General features: G+C 38.3%; 1 protein-coding gene and 1 long non-coding RNA gene across 5 annotated transcripts in view; both read right to left on the reverse strand.

The window, feature by feature from the left end:
* PCCA (propionyl-CoA carboxylase subunit alpha) overlaps window positions 1-20,740 on the reverse strand; it is a 285,019-nt gene that overhangs the window by 224,564 nt on the left and 39,715 nt on the right. For all 4 annotated transcript variants that reach the window (XM_080575923.1, XM_080575924.1, XM_080575925.1 and 1 more), the window contains exons 5-6: window positions 15,439-15,552; window positions 13,865-13,918 (exon numbers count right to left, since the gene is read on the reverse strand). In XM_080575923.1, coding sequence (XP_080432049.1) covers window positions 13,865-13,918; window positions 15,439-15,552 — 168 coding nt within the window. The remainder of the gene's footprint in view (window positions 1-13,864; window positions 13,919-15,438; window positions 15,553-20,740) is intronic.
* LOC308187725 lies at window positions 9,291-13,856 on the reverse strand. The gene is made up of 2 exons (XR_013944882.1): window positions 13,414-13,856; window positions 9,291-9,897 (listed from the first exon to the last, which is right to left on the reverse strand). It is a non-coding gene; the product is annotated as an uncharacterized lncRNA (long non-coding RNA).

Below are 20,740 nucleotides of genomic sequence, written 5' to 3' on the forward strand. Positions count from 1 at the left end.
CAACAAGCAAGCCACCAGAAATAAGCAGAGTGAAAACACTCTAGGATACCAAACACAAATCTCCTTTCAAGAGAATCTTTAGCTTCTTGCCGTAGGAGCTGTTTGAACCTCCCATCACTTTAATTGTGGGGGCTACTTAAGAAATTCTATGTCAGTCAGGACCAACACTGAAATACAACTATAGTAGTCCACTTTCAAATTTCTTGAAAACCCATTTAAGGATATCAGTAGGGGGTAAATTAAAGCTGTATGCATTAGGAAGCTAATAATTTGAAAAATGTACAGGGGCAATGAACCCTGAATTTATCAAGCACTGAAATGACTAGAAAAGTGTTTTGTATAGTTTGAAATAGCTAAATAAAAAGTTGTTGTGGGAAAAAAAAACTAGAATCTACCAGACAACCTAACTTAATATTAACACCTGGAGTATAACAAAATCTTGTAGATAACTTTACTTGTACCAAAAAAGTGTGTATGATAACACATTATAGTAAAGAAACACAGCTAGCTTGTATGATATCAAAAGTCAATGCGCCCTTCTATCTATTCTACATAAGGACACTGTTACCTGAATATACTTTTGTCAAATTCTAACTCTTGTTGGACTCAGGTCTCCTACTCCAACCATCTCTTGCAGAATAATTTCTCCAAGCATCTGCAAAAAGTTAGATCTTTCAAACAACTAGATTAGGAGAAAGAATTGCTATAATACTGTAATTGTTATTTAACATGAGGTGAAAAGGTCTTTCATACAGAATCTGAAGGACTTGAATCAAGAACTATGAAGTCAGAATGGAAACCATACTTATGTCATAACTAATGCCTCTACCACTCTCACAAAGTTATAAGCCACTGAAAACCTCAGTGTGCACAACCTTCTAGGGAATTTTGGAGAGTTTTGCTGGCAGGTACTACAAAACCATGTTCCACCCAATGGACACAGGACCATCTAAAATCACTCCTCATTGTTGGAAGCAACTGAAAATCAGGACACCTGTTCCCTGAGTCCTCTGGGCTTTCCAGAAGAAACAGCCAAGACATTCTTGAATGTAGACAGACAAGAAAAAGAGATGAACATGTAAGAAAGTAGCAGGACATGAGCTGTGCAGGAGAGGACAAAGAACAGCAAGATGTTAAGAGAAGGAACGCATTAACACTTCTGAAAATGTCACATATGTTAGAAATGAACAAAGGCACCCAGCTAAATTAAAAATGTGTGCCCAATGCAAGGCTTGAATATTGTCTTAATCCAAACACTGAAGGGTGAACAAAAAGAAACACAGGCTTATGTGAGGCAAGAGTCCCATGGAAACAATTAAGCAATTACATAATGAAAAATGTGTCAGTGTCTACACATACATGAAATCCAAATTAAAGTGATCTTAATTTGAGCATTCCTATCTTTTGGGTAATCTGCTTTAAGACAGCACGATGCTATTTTAGTAAGATGGCTTTGAATTTAATCTTTGAATTTAATGCCATAAAGTTAAGCACAGCTTGCCAGCAAGATGTCTTACCCAAAAATCTAGGCAGAGAACTTACTCTTTCCAAGTTTCTAAACTCAGCTGAACACCTCCAGGTGGGATAGATGGAAGCACAACTTAGTAGCACTCCTCTTGCATGCCTTCGAAAAGTAAATTTACACACTGGGTTCCTGAGCAGCCCTGACATGCTAAGAAGCATGCTCTACATATACAAAAGTATACTTTCAGCTTTTGTATGTACAAAAGCTTACACAGTATTTGAGTAACCCCTTGCACAGAAAGAGAGTCATTTGCCCAAAAGAGGTCACAGTTGTATAACAGGGGTGCTTTATTTAGATTGTTAAAACAGAATCCATGAATAACAGTAGCCATCTGACAAAATTCACTTGTTTCAGTTCTGAACCACCTTAAAAATAACATGTTCTTTCTGCAAGAGGAATAAAAATATGCACTGAAATAAAGATATTTCAGTATCCATTATAGAAGTGATTCTCTGGTTTCTTAAAAGATGCAGAAGCTCATGTATACTCACTGCCTTCCCAGACTAGTGTTTTGTGTTTGTTTTTTTTTTTGGTCAAAAACTTGATTAATGCCTTAAGTACCACATATGGCACAACACTTTTTACTTAAGTTCAGCAACTTGAGAAGTATCCTTTGAACATCGCAGTATGGGCTGCACAGGTGTTGAATTCACTAGATGCCAGCCACCAGAAATCCTCCTTAAAGACGAGGATGGCTATGGACTGCAACAATTTGAATGACAGGAGTCTGCCTCTCACTTCACAGGAAGCCCCCATGGATTAGAAGTTTACATTAAGAACAAAACAACTCCCTCCCCCACAAAAAAAAAAAAACTAGTAGGAACATCTTTCATATTTTATTCGAAGTCAGACCCTGCTCCAATGATTAAAGAATCATTAACTGACTCAAAGCTACCTTTGGTGCAGTAAGTAACAGCTTTGTCCTAGCATTCACTTATAAACCATTCTTACCACATCACACCTGGTAGACACCAGCTACATTTCTTATCAGTCAAGAAAAGGATCAGAGCACCAAAAAGCCACAAGTCCCTGAAAGCAAACAGTTCACCTGCTTTCAAGACACAACTATATACAGAAGGCAATGCCTCTGAGTACAGCTTAACTGTACTTCGATGGCAAGGACAACAGCACCCACAGTACTCACCAGTTGTTTAATTAACCATCAGGAAGTAGATCAGGAGAGGACCTATTCTGGAGCAGGAAAGTCTTCCCATCAACAGATCTACAGGGAATCTTAACTAGTTCGGTGTTTTGAATGAAAGCACTCTTCATCGCTTCCTTATGTGAGCCAGTCAGAAGCACAGCCCAACACTAAGACACGAGGCTGACAGTATTTTATGACAATAGACAATATTTTACGACAATATGAGAAAAAATGAAACAGTTCTAAGTTTGAAGCATAAAATACTTGTGCAAGCTCTACTCAGGCAGATTCTTGGTTGTTTTTCTGCTGGTCTCAGCGTCTCTTTCCCTTGCCTAGCTGTGAGTATCTCCAGCTTTCTGAGTACAGAACAGGGAAGAGTCTTAACCACATGGAAAAATATCTGACGAGTTTACCTGGAAAAAGTATAAGATTCCTCAGTTTCTGACTGTAAGTCAAAATGGAAAAAGTATCTTTTCAGCAACATCTATAGGTATGCTATCAACTGTTAGCTCAAACTGTTAGCTCTTGGCTAGTCAAAATGACTGGATCAATTGAGGTTCTGAATTACCACTTCAGATTCCTTCTGTCTATTAATACAGTGGTAAAGGCATCACTCTTCCCAGCCTGTTTTGCAAATTAAGAATGGGAATTCCAAATTTGACTAAGGCAGCTATGAAATATTTGTAGCGTGTGAAAAATATTCAAATGATTCTGTTTTCTACAAACATTCTCATTTAAATGTATTTACTTAATGTTCAGATAGGCTAATAAAAGGGTTCCCAAGTGCTCACACAATGAACTGGCAGGTTTTATTCACAAGAACGTTCTGGAATATCTTTTGCTGTTTTTCCCCCATTCTAAATGTTTAATGCATTCCCCATCCCCAAACTGTATAATAAGTAGCTTGAATATAAACAGCGTTCACAATACCTTAGAAAGAGAGTGGGAAAGAGTAAGCACCAGCACTCTCTTGCTGGAGTTCTGAAGAACATGTCAGTATGATCCTAACAGACATCTGGAATAAAAATGCTTAGTTGTCTGCGTACATATGTAAATTCAGCCATATCTATCCTCTTGGACAGAAAATATATGCAGGACTCTCTACAAAGGAAAGCAGAATTTCACAGTATAACCTTCCACATAGTGCTCTGTAAACAGTCAGAGCTGCTTGGAAAATAGCAAGAATATCATTCCATCAAGAATATATTTAGATAATTATATGGTTTTATTACCAAACTAAGCTGCTGCCACATGAAAGCACCCATTCCTCTCCTCCACCCCCCACCACCCCCCAAAAAAAAAAAGCTACCAATCTTTGTCTTGCATCTCAATAGCCAAACACAATGCTACTGCATCCCAACATATGTATTTGCCATTATAGCTATTAACCACACGTCTTCAAACCAAGACAAGACAGTATCTGACTAAGCACAGGAAAGAAAAAAGGGCTAGAGCAAATATTTACAGGGATCCCTATCATCATAATCTGACAGCAGGAAACCACACAGCCTGTAAGATCATTTGTTTCTAGGTGTCCCCAAGTAACAATTACTTTCCTGTGCCACCTCTGAATGATTAAGTAACCTGGTTGGGATGTCTATCTAATGCACCACATCCTCATACTAAGAGAACGCCTGCCAAGAGGGAAGAATTTTGAAGAGAATAACTGTTAAGACTAAAGGTAGTTACAAAGAAAAAGGGGTTTGATGGTAGAGCCTACCTACCTGTAGTAACCTTCTAGACATTATCTTTGCATTTTCCTGCTGCTCCTTGCATTACTAATCAGTGACCCACTGGAAACTTCAGCACCCATTGAAAAGCCTGGCAGGGTATTTGGCTTTCAATTCTTCTACTCAGTTTATTCCCAATACAAATATATTCATCAGGCTTAGAAACAACTCTTGAACAAGGGCAGCCACTCAGCAATGAAATGTAAATTACTGACATGTGCTAAAACCTGGACTTGCCACTGCTAATGAGCACATTAAAGGAGAAAGCTCACTAGATATTACTGCAACCTTTTCACTTAACCCTGTGTGTACTGAAAGCCATAATTTAGCAACAAAGAACTTATCTCTAAACAGGAAGATGTTATTCAGCAGGTGCATGCGTCCTACACAAATCTGACGTAAAAATCAAGATGGACAAATATGTAAAAATGCCTAATCAGAAATGTGTACAATCTAACTTTATTTTTAATCTAAGTTTCAAACTGTTCAAGAGGTCAATATAAAGAAATTTCCCCCTGCTTTGTTTGGGGGATCAAGGAAATTAACCAAATCATCTTTAAATCACTATGTTCATGAAATGGTTCTATTGCGTATCGGTTTTGGGAAACATTTCTTATAAGGAGAAGGAGCACAGGAGCACCAAACTGATTTTTCAAAAACAGATGAGGTACTTAAATCACTCTTGGTAAGATTTCTGTTAAATAGTGTTGTAAATAGTTTGGTAAGGTTTCTGTTAAATAGTGTTGTGACTCAGCTATAAACAGGTTAAAGAGCCATCATGCCTTTTTTTTTTTTTTTTAATTTTTCACTTGTTGCTGATCTCCACTTGGACATCGAGCTGTTAACCACAATTCTGAGCGTGACCATCCAGCCAATTCCTTACCCATCGAGTGGTCCATCTGTCAAATCCATGTCTCTCCAATTTGGAGACAAGGATATCATGGGGGACAGTGTCAAATGTTTTGCATAAATCCAGGTAGATGTCAGTTGCTCTTCCGCTACAAACCAACACTGCAACCCCGTTGTAGAAGGCCACCAGGTTTGTTAGGTACAATCTGCCCTTAGCGAAGCCATGCTGGCTGTCACCAGTCACCTGCTTATTTTCCGTGTGCCTTAGTAGGTTTTCCAAGTGTATCTGCTCCATGATGTTGCTGAGCACAGAAATGGGTCAGACTGGCCTGTAGTTCTCCAGGTCTTCCTTTTTCCCCCCTTTTTAAAATGGGGACTATGTTTCCCCTCTTCCAGTCAGCAGGAACTCCATCGGACTGCCACAGCTTCTCAAATATCATGGACAGTGGCTCAGCAACTATGTCCGCCAGTTCCCTCAGGACCCTCAGATGCATCTCATCAGGTCCCACGGACTTGTACACCTTCAGGTTCCTTAGGTGGTCTCAATGCTGATCTTCTCCTACATTGAGAAATTCTTCATTCTCCCAGTCCCTGCCTTTGCCTTCTGGGGCTTGGGCTGCGTGGCTAGAGCTCTTGCTGGTGAAGACTGCAGCAAAAAAGTCATTGAGCGCCTTAGCCTTCTCCATACCCTGGGTGTCAGGGGTATTATTTATACCCTGGGATTATTAATGCATTAAAGGAACCTCCTGGATCACCTATGCCTTTCTTTGCTTTCTCCCCAACAGATACTGGGGTGGTTGAAATCCCCCATGAGGGCCAGGGCTTGTGAACATGAGGCTGCTTCCATCTGTCTATAGAGGGCCTCACCTGCTTGGTCTCCCTGATCAGGTGGCCTGTAGCAGGCCCCCACTATAGTGTCACCTGTCCCTACCCTCCTGAATGGCTAAGTTAAAGTGCAATGTTAACCAGTTCTAATGCTGGGAAACCTTATTCAACCCTGACATGCCTACATATAGCTCTGCATACTTTACAGCTTCCACTGTTGCTGCAACTGGTGGACTCACACAACAATAAAAAAATAAAACTGAAGTTGTCCCATGTTTCAACGCACCTTCGGCAACCAAATACATCTGGCATATTAACAGTGATAACCTCACCATAGAGAGGTAACTGAAACAGTTCTCACACCACAAAAAAAAAACAAAATGGTCCCAGAGAGGTTGGACAACAACCTCCTGCCCAGAAAGTAATTTTGAAAGAACATGTGAATCCCCAAGTAGATCCTGTGGCATTCTGAACAAACAAGCAGGTTGCTCTGTTGTGGTAGAAACAATTCAGGTATTTGAAAGCTTTACATATCAAAATGCAATGTAACGTAAGGGCAACATAAAAAATACTGTACAAGTGTTATATAAAAACCTGTGAAAACAGTCAAGACAGACGCAACAATCTAAAAGGAAGCAAACAGCAACATAAAATAAACTCTAACTTCATAAAACTAAGATTAAGTTCTAATATTCAATATGAATTTAAGTACTAACTTCAAGAAAATATTTCCTAAAATAAGATCACAGTCAAAACACATACTATGGAGCAAAGCACCCCAAAAATTCTATCTAGTCCAGAATAATAGGCCATCTTCAGAAGCATGTTTTCATTCAACATCTTTCAGTTAACATTTTTTTCAACAGCTGACATAGAAATCACTCAAACACCTTAAAAAAAATAGTTGCCAGTCATGATCAACCCTCATGAAGCTCACTCCTGGTTTCATTAGGAGTTGTGTATCAGAATTTAATCTAAAATACTGTCAGGCAGCAGGAGATATTACTCCCCTAAAACTCTAAAAACACAAGACCCAACTAAAGGAAGGTATAAATTAGGGATGAAGACTCAGAAGAAAAAAAGTCACTAATGCAGAGGAAAAAAGCAAATACACAGCATCACTTACTGCAACATACAGGTGTCTTCAAGCTAAAACACACTTCTACAAACAAAACAAGATTTTTTTTTTCCCCTGTGACTCAAAAGTAATATAGCTTTAGCACAGAAGACATTTTGTATGTTGATATGCCTCCTCTCACGTAAGACACCACTACTGACAACAATATGTGTATGAAAATACAGCATGGTGCCCATGTGGCAAACACCCTTCTTGGCTCGTGAAGAGTAATTCCGGTTGACAGATTTTAGTCTCTAACTTGCTGTAACTGGTTTTCAACTATAGAAGAGAACAGCAGTCAGGCCTGGGAGATGGAAAATGGTTCTATTTATCACACATGTTATTGCTTCACTATAATATTTCAACTCCATAGCAATACCAAAAAGTTAGCAGTAGAATTAATTTTCCTGATATGCATATTCTAGTAATTACATATATATAATAATCTATATGTATATACAGTTATATAATTACATAAAAACCTTAAGGATTTAGTCTACTGAACTAGACTACTACTGAAGACTACTGAATATAGATCATCCATTGTCAAAGTATAAATTAGTTCTTAAAAATGCAGGCAGAAAACAGAACTGGTTATTAATAAGACAGCACCAATTTGGCTGAAGCTGATGCTTCATATGCTTAGAATTACCTTACCACAAAAAGGTATCTGGTTACCTTATCACAAAAGTAAAATCCACGAGACAACAGGAGTTCTTATTTCAAAAGACATATCAACTCTTAACTGTTCAAGTCTAATCCAACTCCACTAGTAGCAACTGGACATTTAACACTAATTTAGAAACGGAGCAGACCCACATGACATTTTCAAGGTTACCATACTAACTTACATCAATGATACTAGAATAGGACAAATTAACAAATCACATTAGATCAAAATGGACGGAGCTTGTGACAACCAGACAAGCTTGTCTGCATCATTGCAAATCAAAAGCAGAAAAAGGCAGAAAGTAGAAACCAACAGTATTGCCTATATAAAAGGAAAATTACATAGCATTATGTTATTGCAATGAAGAAAAAATAGACATACAGTTGCTAATAACCACGAAGGTGGAAAAAGGGCAAGAACATTCTATTCTCACAAGAATTGATACCACAAATCAAGAAATAATGGATTTTTTTTTTTTTTTATAGTTCAGATAGCTGAACAGGCTCTTTTCATTGGTCCCCGTGCCAGGACAGCAGTCAATGGGCACAAACTGGAACACAGGAGGTTCCCTCTAAACATCACGAAGCATTTTCATTGCTTTCCGGATGACAGAGCGCTGGCAGAGCTTGTCCAGAGAGGTTGTGGAGATTCTCTCCTAGAAATCTTCAAAAGCCACCTGGACAGCCTGCTCTAGGTGGCCCGGCCTGAGCAGGAGTTCGGAGCAGATAACCTCCAGAGGTCCTTTCCAACTTTAACCATCCCGTAATTCTGTGATTTTTCTAGCTCACATGCACTAACAGAGGACTAATAATGTCTGACAAACACTGCAGGTGATTTAATAGCTGCACTACTTGTCCCTCCTGTGGATTTCACGCAACCTGATCCTGTAGGTAATTAGATTATTTCTACAAAAAATTAAAATGTTTAATTGGGATTAAATGCAATTATATTAAATAATATTCAGAAGCATTCCGTCTCAGAACAGTAAGAAGTCTCCCATCAACGTCACAGTCTCAGAGACAGAACCTTTCCGGGGGCACCTACACCACCTGTTTACCTAAATAAAGACATTGCCTAATGTTTATCACCCAGCAGAAGCAAGGTCTGCAGTCTCCATCAGAGCACCTTAAGCCACCACAGGCTGCTTGAGCAGCAACAATATACTTTGCATGGCGGGACAGAATAGGAAACCCTCATCAACGGGTCTGTCTGCCCTGAGCTTTGATGTAATCCCTGCCATAAGCAGAGACAATTCCTGATACCAAGCTTCCAAATCTACTTCCCCCCCCCCCCCCCCCCCCCCAACTGTCACCTTTCAAGTCAGAAAGAATAAATGCCAACCACTTACTTGTACTGGCTTCCTATTTGGCAACCCATGTGGGAACAGCACGTGGATCACACCAAATGCTACCCAAAAATCTAACATACACTGAATCATAAAGGAATTTCAAATTTTATTTAGAAATAACGAAGTCATACACAACTACTGTAAGGAAACACTGCTGCCGCTAACAGATAGCATTTTCAAAGGTGACAATCCCATAATTAGCTCTGTGTAGGGCTACGGATCCACCTAAACAAAGTTTCTTACAGGTCAGACATGCACCCCCTTACAGAAAGGAATATACTTTGTTCTTTGTTTTACCTTTTCCATCTCGAGCATACAGCCATTTACAAACATGTGATTAACCACTTCTACGTGTATTGTTTGCCCATTTATTTCAGACAACATTTTTTTTGTTGTTGTTTTAATTCCACCAAGAATGTTAATCTAGCTTCAAAGGTAAAGAAAAATAGCACTGGCTGCTTTGTTCTCCCCTTAGTTCTTCCCAACAGTAGTTGCTAAAAAGACACAAAAGACTTGTAGAAAGAGGTTGCACTAGGTATTCCAAAAAGATCCGTATCTTATTCCAAAATTGAATCCTTCTGTCCCACCACGTGTATGGCTACCACTGCAGAGGAGGGTATTTTGGCAGAGCATGGGGACTAGAATTTTTTTGCTTGAAGAAACAGAATGTCAGGACAGCATTGTCAAGGCTGCATTCAAAAGAAGAATACTCCAGATTAAAGGTTAAACTTATAACCTTAATTCTTACCATTTATAGATCTATTTTATGCACAAATTCCATGGGCTTTGGGAGAAAATATATCACAATGCACCACCTGTGGAAGTAGGAATTTTATCATATACATGTCTACAAGTGACCAAAACACATTGAAGATGTAAACCCCACAAACTGGTATTTTTTCATACTATACTTTGCAAGTAAATAGTGTTAATCTTCTTTTTTTTCCTACCCTTCTTCCCCTCTATAACTTCAGAAGGGACTTCCATGGCAGAGGGGGAAGAAGTTCATTTGTGTTTTTCTTTTAAATAAAAGGGTGAACGCTGATCCCATTATGAGTAATGGAAGTACAGAGTGACCATGCATCAAGGTTTGGGCTTCTAGCCATTGCCATAAAGCAAGAACATGCATAACTTCAACTACAAGAATAAGACTCCTTCTTGCTACTAACTAGACCACAGGAAGAAGCGTTCAAACTGAAAGAATGACTGGGACAACCCAGTCTCACACTCACTGTCACTCTCTTCTCCCCTATTTCCTTCTTTATTCAGGAAGAAAATGAAGAAAAAAAGAGTCACTGAGACCATGGGCCAATCCTAAAGCATTTGACACGCATGTGAAGAGGCTTGACTCATCACTCCCACCCCCCACTGTAACAGATGCTCTGTAGATTTGCAAGGAAAAGAAAATGGCAATTTCAGAAGAGTATCTTCCAACAACAGGCCAACCAAAAGGCTCATCTTTAGTCTCAAGGCTTTCCCCTTGCCAAATTTCAAAGGCCTGCTGCAGACAATAGCACTGTTAGAGCTTCTCAGAGAGGTCTGCATCAATTTTGTGTAATGGGACACACTAAGCAAGCTAACCTAAATACAGAGGTCATCAGCAAATTTTTAATAATGTGAAGAAACAAACTGTTCTTGCAGCTCTGCATAGCATTTGGCAAAAAAAAAAAGATTAAAAATAAAAACTGCTAGTGTGGGCAACAGATTGACTGCACCTTAAGATTTATGTCAATATTGAACACGATGTGCTTATTCCACAAAGGAAAGAACTGCTTACATACAGATATATTGGCACACAAACTACAAGCAACAACTTATGCACTGGACTTTACGACCTCAATGTATAGATCATTCTTCTAGAGCACTGCAAGAGCTCCAAGTTGGATAGCTCAAATTTCTGAATTAGAACTAGAAGTTAAGATTCTAAGAAACTACATTCACTTGCCCAGAACCACAATTTGTTCTTCTACATAATAACTAGTGTACCTCAAATACCAGCCTTAAAAGTTTTTCAAGAAATTTTGTTTTGAAATTGCTATCTGCAAGAAAACAACCTTCAGTTTTACAAAATTATTAACTGACTTCCTTGATATAAATGCAGTGGATCCCTTTTCTTTAAGCTATCAAAAGCAACCACAACATATACACCTGGAAAGGTGATTGAATGCCCCAACTTTTCTTCTTGGATCACTATGAACAACATGCCAGATCACCTTTTAGAAGATTTGTTCTGGAGCCAACAAATCCCAAAACATCTCCTTCAAATCCCAAACATGTTTGTGTTCTCCTCCATTCTAAAAAGAACAACATTAAGGGTATAGAGAAGAAAAATAAAGAATGGTAATTTTTAGTACTCTAAATGTATCAAATTCTTTACAGGGACTGTCTAAAGCTGTCCACTTACTCCACGAATCGTTTAGATAATAATGAACAAAAAGACATGCCTTTGTTCAAATCACGCACAGTAGGATTACATGTGAACTGACCCTCCGTGCGTTAATTGAAGACAAAGCTTTGCTCTGAGCTCATTACCACTCTTACAGACAAAATGGTAGGTTTAAAACATTTAGTGTACTTCTGTTTCCAAATCTAGGTAGTCTTGTTTTAAAAACTATAGATATGCACCAAGAAATAAACCTGGATTTCACAAGTATATCACTACTTTCAGCACACACACAAAAAAATAAATACTATATGTGTAAAGAAAGGAGTAGGGAAAAACACGAAAATAGAACAAAAGCACATCTTTGCCAACTTCATAACAGTTTTGTAACATTTATTACAGGGCTTTAATAAAGAAGAGAAACAGCAGGCAAGCTTTCCTCCTAAATATATTAATCAGGTTGTCTGGAGAAAAAAAAAGTAGTAGTCCTCAGTGATAAAAAGACAGATCATTTCACCAGTTGTCACTAGGGGTTTTATATTCTAGATCCTCTGACATGAACAGAAGCAATATTATGACTTAACTGAGACTTAAAATACTGCATTTGAGAAAGCAAAGCAGAACTCGTTTTACTCTGTTTTTAGGGAACACACCAGGTTTGTGAAATTCAATTAGAAGCTATTTTGAGGCTGTAGCACCAACCCAAATTGAACATGTTTCTAGTGACCACGTTATTTCAGGAATTCGCTATTAAAGCATTTGAGTGAAAAGATGAGAAGGAAGGGGGAGGGGATCTACAGGAATGTTTGTTCTTCCTTCATTTCTACTTAATCCCACCAAAAAAAATTGTTCCAGATTGTCATGTCATCAATATTGTAATTTACATCACCAAATAATAACCAGATTACTAGGAAGCATGCCCAGTTTGGAGTAATAACTATCAAATTTCAAAGTTTGGCAGCAAAATATACCACATAATAGCATGATCAAGTACTTCTGTTTCATTAATTATTTTTTTACAGGAACTGCCAACTAAAGCCAGTTATCGTGCTGGTGCGATCCAGGGGGAACATAATTTGTTATAAATTAATCCAGGAATCTTCCCTCTAAAAAGAGGCTCTGGTACACGAAGCAGAACAGAAAAAGCCGCTAAGCTAGGGCAATCTCTTGCATGTTATTTTCATGTAGTTTTGGTAAAAACCCAGCAAGTGCCAACTGTTTAGAATTCCTTTCAACTTTAACAGAATACCACCACCACTCAGCAACCAGCAGGACACATTCAGTATCACACAGAACTTGCATTTGTTTTTATTTGGGGGCTTTTAAAAAGCATGACAACTAAGAAGCATAAAAATCAGATTTCATTCCCAAATATTTTCCTTGGTGAGTGGGTGGTATTATCACCAAAGAACTCACTAAATTGTAACAGTCTATACTACAATTAGAACTTGAGCCAAAAGGGACATACTAAGGGAAGATACAGAAACAAGAGCTATTCTATTAATGTTAAGAACAAAAGATTTTATAGAAGCACAATTTTATAGAAGCACATTCCTCGTCTGTTTCTACCCTGAGCCAAAAAGAAAGGTAGAAATTACTCTTAAAAACAGTAACAAATTTCTCTTACTGCCTGTAAAAAAATAACAACAACAAATTAAAATTTTTTCAGCATTTCATGGGGAATGTGGTTCAGAGGAAATCAGTAAAAAATGGCATGTATCAGTTTCTGTGATACATAAAAACCCCACTGAAGTAAAGAGATTACAAAAAAGAATTTTTATAGATTCAGATGTGAAGTGAAAACACCACCCTCTTGACTCACTTTTTGGTCCTTTCAGAGGATGCGGTTCTACAATACATGACTTCCAGCAGAAGCCAGTTTTTAAACAGCTTTCTATTTCCATCCTGAAAGTGCAGTTCAGCACCTTTTCAGGGCTGCTGATACAGCTGTTCACCAGCTGTGCTATGAGTCACCAAAATGATCACTTAAAAACAGATACTTTTAACTTAGATCATTTCAGTGACCCAGTTTTACAGAGCAGCCACAAACAGTACAAGCACAAGTGAGAATGCTGAGAGGTTCCTATGTCCTTAGTATAGCTCTTACAAACAGGCACCTCCCCTTTCCCCAAAAGAAAATACAGACTGCAAGTACACCCTTAAAATACCGTTGAAATCTGCCTTGAATTGGTATCTTGATTCCTCAGATGGCTTGAAATGAATATATACCACCCAGTGCATACTTTGCAGCCAAGCAAACGAAAACAACTTACCAAACGTCTAGCAAATTCTTTGTTTTCTGAAAGAAATCCGTATCCTGGGTGTACCTTTAAAAATAAAACAAAGAAGTTCAAGTTGATTGACTTCTGGAGCCAGACACCAAATTTGCTAACACATTTTAGATACTAGGGAAGGTGAAACAGACCAGCAAGCATTTAAATTAGTTGAATAACTTAAGAAGCTGTCATAACACACTGATTTAGCTGTCTTAAGTCAAGCTGTAAAAATTCACTGGTTGAACTTAATTTTCTGAAACAAGCATTCCTTATTTGACTACAAGAGAAAGGTGCTGTTTGCAGAGACAGACATGCTCGCTTTGTTCTTTTGCTCTTTTTAACTCCATTTTGCAACATTTACATCAGTGCAGACTTCTACATACATACTCATCCACACTCTTCTCAATAACCACTGTGAAGCACTCTTCACCCCAAAATACTTTTTAGCTCTGATCACAACAGCACTCCTAAGGTCCACAATCATGAGCCTCCAACCTCTAGCGACCCTTGCTGGAGAATAGCATTTACTGTCTCATTAGTAAAGTGATGCATCCTTATACGCCCAGTTTGCTATTCACACCCCACTATAAACCCTGTATAATTACTTGAGATGAGTGTGGTGGAAAGGTTTTCTTTTTGCAACTCATAAGCTTCTTCATCCGATATACTCCAGCAGACAAAGTACAAGCCATTTTACCACTCTCTTTTGAGGAGCATAAGCAACTGCAATCTACTTTCAGAAACTCTGAGGGAAGGAAATAGGAGTCATTTTCTTTATAGGGAAGTTTTGGGCCCCTAAAAGCACCATACTAAGCATCTCCTTTGAAATGAATTACCCTGAAATGGTTTGGATCAGGATTGTAATTAGTGTTGCTCAAATACATCCATCAAATTTTACTTTAAAAATGTTGCCTACAGTAGCTCCGAATAATACATTTGTTTCATTGTCAGAACAAAGAGAACACTAGACATGTGAACATGACTACATGTTAGTTTTTCCAACTGATCCCTGGTGAGCTTTGAATCTCTGGCCAGTTTGGAGGGAGAAAGGCAGAATAGCTTTACACGTATAAATAAGGGCTGAAGTACATTTTGTAAACATCCTTAAACAAGTAATTACAGAATGCACCTTCTTGTAAGTACAATGTGTATATACAATGTGTATACAAGTCAAAAACTGATTCAAACTAAGTTTAAGAAGGAGCCTTTTTTTGGACACACTTGTAAAACATTCAAAAAGCCATTATGGCATATAAAGGGTTAGCGCTCAAAACTAATTGGGATTTTTTTTTTTCCCCTAGCAAATTTGGAAATGAACTGAAGCTGCTCCCTGGTGTGAAAGCTGAATCCAGCAGCCACCTGCAGGATCAGCGACCAGTGCTGCCAGATGCTACAAAGCCTTTGATTTCCAGTAGCGATTTCGGACACATTTAACTCATGTGACATGAACTAACTGGAATAGCATATTCAATCACTTCCCCCCCCACACACCTTTAAAAAAAATACAAACTCTGGCTTTTCTGCTTTCTATATATGAAACAGCTGCAGCAGATAGACTCATTCAGACTCACAGCTTGGGCCCTGGTTTTCTTAATGACTTCCATGATGGCATCCATGTTGAGGTAGCTTTTGCTGGTGGGAGCTGGGCCAACACAGACAGCTTCGTCCGCCATTTTCACGTGAACCTGAAGAGGGAATATTCCGCATTAACAGATGCTCCCAGCAAAAATAATTACCATCATCCTGAAATATGCACACAAATCTGATTGTTTCAAGGATGATTTACATACCATAACCACTCTAGAATACACACTGAAATTGCCAACATTGACATACAAGAACTCACACAATAATATTAAATTTCATTTAACTCCAACCTTAAGTCACTGTCAAATGTTTTATTCCAGTATATTATTTTGAATTTGGTTAAATAAAATCATGACAAATACAATTCCAGCTTCCTATACTTATCATCTATATGTAAATGCAGTCTAAAAACTACTTTGTTACATGTAACCAGGGTAGTCTAATATCTTAATACTTAATAACAAACATTCATGACCAGTTCTAAGCAGGCTCCCCAGGAAGTTGGGGATAATTAGAGTGAATTGAATGAAGGGATGCAGTGAGTGTCCCTGCACAGCATCAGGTCAGCACCATGCACAAATTAAAGCCTATGACTAAAGAGTTCAATATCACTACACGTGAACCAGAAAATCTTGAGAATTATTTAAGCAGGCTCATGTTTGATTCCTGATCTATTGTATCCTCATTTATATGCTTTTGTCAAACATTTTTTCAGACAATTCTAAACTATACAAGAGCAATAAATATTTTTACCAGGAATAATAAAATAGCTAGGTTTGAAGAAATGAGAACTCATTCACACACTCAGGGAATAAAAGTTACAAAACTTCAGTTAGATTGCTCTTCAACTTGTTTTCCGAGTTCAGAATTCTTTTACCTATATGTTTCCAAACAAATTAAGATACACACAGACCCAAGAAACAAAAAAAAAGTTTCCCATTTTGCTTTCCTTTTGTAAGCTCCCTTCCAGCATGTATTTAAGGGAAGCATGCCATTGTTTAAACTGTGTAAGATTTATAGTAAGTATGAGTTAATAAGACTTGTCACTATACAGCTTAACAATTCAATGCTTACCAATTTTAAAACTTATTTTTATGAAAGACTTTATATCATCTTCAGCATGCTATACAGAACATATTTAAAAGGATGTTGATTTATAAAGTGAATCAACGTATATGAAGTTTAAAATAGTTTTAGTTTATAAACAGGAATTTTATTTGCAAGTGGCATGAAGATTATTAGTATAACATGCTAAGGTTGGAAATACTGTAGTTCCTATACACTATTAGCTCATTCAGAACAAAACAAGAACAGAAAAAAAATTGTATCTAGAAATAGTGACAATCAGTAGTCAAACAATTTTGAATAGTAAAATGAGAAATAAATATTCAGGTAGTGTATAACAAACACACCTAACAAGCACAGGGAGTCACTTTTAAGCGTTCACCTTTTATAGTTATTTTCACCAACTTTTTGTATACTTCTCAAGAAGTTAATCCAAACACCAGGAAGAACATTAAGTTCTCTTCTGGGAGCATCTTTTAAACAGATGCCCAAATACACAGCCAATTCAGAAGCTCGGAGTGCACACAACCTCCTGGAATCACCACATATTTCACATTTGAATAGTTACTCCTTCCTTCACGTGGCAGTGATTTTATTTTATCATTACAGCATTAGCCTCACATTATAAACAAAGCAATACCAAAAGCCCTAAGCACTAGCACAGACAATTGTGCTGCAGGATTTTAATGCTTTATAGTAAGAACACCTTGGCAAATTATCCTTCCTGGAGCATTAAGTAACAGCATGGCCCTTGGATACCCTTATTTACATGATTGATTCATTTGTTTGAAGTTGCTGTTCTGATTTTCAACATGTTCTATGTGTCTAGATGAAATTATTCAAGCTGAAGCCATACATGTTTTATACGACCAAAAGCTTCCTTATGTAACGGACTAAAATTAAGACAGTTATTTTCAAGCACGAAGAGGAAAGTCCCACATCCACACACTTCTCACAGAGACCAACAGTTCTACTAGCACCAAAAGTAGTCATAAAAGACATTTTACAGTCATTGTTTTTTTTTTTAGATTTACTCTGAACAGTCTTGTGCACTTTTCCTCCACAATTTTCTTCCCCTTCTCACGTGTTTTGTTACTTCAACTCTTTGCATTTCTCACACTTCCTTTCCCACATTCCCCTTTAATCTGGCAAATCCATTTCTCTTCATGTCCATTACTGCAAGTTCCTAGTGCTTTCTCAAGCTCACTGTCAGATCAGCCTTGCATGCACCTTAACATACAACACACACAGATATAACAAAACAACAGAATTGTAGCAGTCACTTTATCTGATACGCTGCCAGAGCAGGAAGCAAATTTAAGACAAGAAAGAAACCTTCATTTCTCCCCATTAGCTCAAAACCTCCAGCTTTTCATGTTCCAATGACAGTAATTCTGTGGATCTTTCCGTATTGACTTATTATAAATACAATTAAACCAGTCCACATATAATCCAGAGACAGAAATGCATTTCTTAGTGGATGTCACCTCTTTACCACAATTCCCATTTTTAAACACACTTTATTTCTTTTACAATGCACTGTGGTTCATGAAGAATAAAATAGCATACAAATATCATAACTTAAATACACTACAGAACTTACAGCATAACACGTAGAAATGTAAATACACTAACCAGCCATAATAGCAGGTAAACATTACAAAAGCCATCGTTTGAATCTAAATGAGAGCTGAATCTTTCAGCTTTCTGCCAGGTGGCACATAATTCACACCATAATTCTCTTCTCTGCAGAAGCTAACTTATCATAATGCAGTATTTCTAGACAGCCCAAAGAATCCAGCAACTTCCCTTCTTCAAGCATTACAAATTTCAAATAAATATATTTGTTTTCAAATTCAAGGATTGGCTTAAATCACACAACCCTAAGTATTCAGAACTTGTCCCTAGCTTACCACAGCTAACATTTCAGGAGAGTAATTTTTCCCTTTTCTGTTTTAGTTTAGAAAAACAATGTCAACAAAACAAAGAAGCAAGTCTCAGGAGGTTTCAGAAGAAACACAATCCCTTCATAAATACTAGAATTGACCCTGCAATCTCAAGCATGAACGGATAACAACAAAGGGTGGAAAAGCAGACAAACTGAAAAGTGCTAAATGGTTTACACTGTAAATTTTCATCATGTTGGGCTACCTGTGCCTCAAAAGATACATTTCAAGCAACTATAAGGACCTGTTACATTACAGAATACAAAAAAAAAGTTATGACTTACTTGCATAAAGTGGTTTAATTTCTGTAGAAGTTGTGTATTTGAGATGTATTTCATAAGGACTACTTACTCTGTAGTAATGACAGAAATATGAAAGGAGGTTTACTACATCCACTGACCCATCATTTTACACAGCCTCCATTTAATTCGAAAACTAAAGACTAAGTTTAGTCATCTGAATCCCTGCACAGGTTTCTTACACCTCTGGGATCCTTACCTCAAATCTGTAATGAACACCTAACCATCCCATTACAGGCTCCTCATCCTGTAATCTATTAAAATATACTACGAATAATACTCCTAATTTAACAAGGAGTTCAAGAGTATTTATTAGGATGAATACTCTTAAACAGCGTAACTATTTTTAGGTAAGGGTTTATCAACACACAGCTGAACAAAGACAACAGGACACAATTTGAAATACCACAGTGACTTTAATGCACACAATTCTTCACGACCACACAGACCCAAGAATTAGCTCAAGTCCAACACTCTTAGTAATTCAGAAGCAAACTGCACAGAAATGGCCACTCGTTTCCCAGACTAGCTCAGGTACAGGAACCACCTTCACGGCAAGGCATCTGAACTACTAATCCTGCTAGATTTTTACACAGAAACAGCTTTGTGTTTCTTCACCGTGTTTCCAGCAAATAGGCACCTAAAGAGAGGAGTCCACCAGGGGTGATTATCCAGCCATTTTTGTCCAGGGTTGGTTCCAAGCGCCGTTCCAGGCCACAGCAGCTCTCAGGGTGGTAAGTACAACGTGGGGTAGTAACAGTGGCAGTGACTATTTCGGAGATCATTTCTGTACATTGTGTTTCGGTATTTCAGCCGGATTTACAAGTCAGCTATTGTGCCTGCACTCAGGTTTTGGTATCATATCCTAAGAAATAAATAGTCCCAGAACCCAAAATTCTGTCATGTTTATATCCAGTAATACCCAATATCCAGTTTGCAGGAGACAATTTAGAAGGACTGCACTGAACTCTGGTTCTGGTGAGGCCGCACCTCGAGTACTGTGTTCAGTTTTGGGCCCCTTGCTACAAGAAGGACATGGAGGTGCTCGAGAGAGTCCAGAGAAGGGCAAAGCTGGTGAGGGGTCTGGAGAACAAGTCTTACGAGGAGCGGCTGAGGGAGCTGGGATTGTTCAGTTTGGAGATGAGGAGGCTCAGGGGCAACCTTATCGCTCTCTATAGGCACCTTAAAGGAGGCTGTAGCGAGGTAGGAATTGTTCTATTCTCCCATGTGCCTGGTGACAGGACGAGGGGGAATGGGCTAAAGTTGTGCCAGGGGAGGTTTAGGTTGGATGTTAGGAAGAACTTTACTGAAAGGGTTGTTAGGCACTGGAATGGGCTGCCCAGGGAAGTGGTTGAGTTACCATCCCTGGGGATCTTTAAAAGACGTTTTGATGTAAAGCTTAGTGATATGGTTTAGTGTAGGACTTGTTAGTGTTAGGTCAGAGGGCGGACTAGGTGATCTTGGAGGTCTCTTCCAACCTAGGTGATTCTGTGAACTACAGCTGGTAAGTACCCAGGTTACTGAAACTATGTTGGGACTCCTTTACCCTGGAGAGTGGCACCCACCTGACAGCAGCATGCTCTCTTGCCCAGCCATAGTCTGAATCCAGTGAATTATCCTCCTAATGAAGCCTGTATCTCAAATAATCATTTAGAGAAATCCAAAACAAACTTAGTAGCTAAAATACACCTAGTACTTCTAGAGATGTTGTTTAGTGCAGCAGGATCAAAGCAACCTTCTCCTGTGTCATACAGGTGCTGCAGATTGCCAGTTGAAATTTGTATTATATGTAAGTCACATATGCATGCCACCCACATTAAACAAAAAGGGTTTCTGGTATGTAAACAGAAAAAAAGAGCACACATGTATGAACACCATGATGCTAACACAAAGCACTGAAAAAAATATTTCCAGTGCATATGCAATCTCTAAGGTAATGACAGACACCAGAATAATTCACAGATCCCTAGCATTTT

Source organism: Anser brachyrhynchus, assembly GCF_964034855.1.
Source record: "Anser brachyrhynchus genome assembly, chromosome: 1".
In the NCBI taxonomy this organism is placed as follows: domain Eukaryota; kingdom Metazoa; phylum Chordata; class Aves; order Anseriformes; family Anatidae; genus Anser; species Anser brachyrhynchus.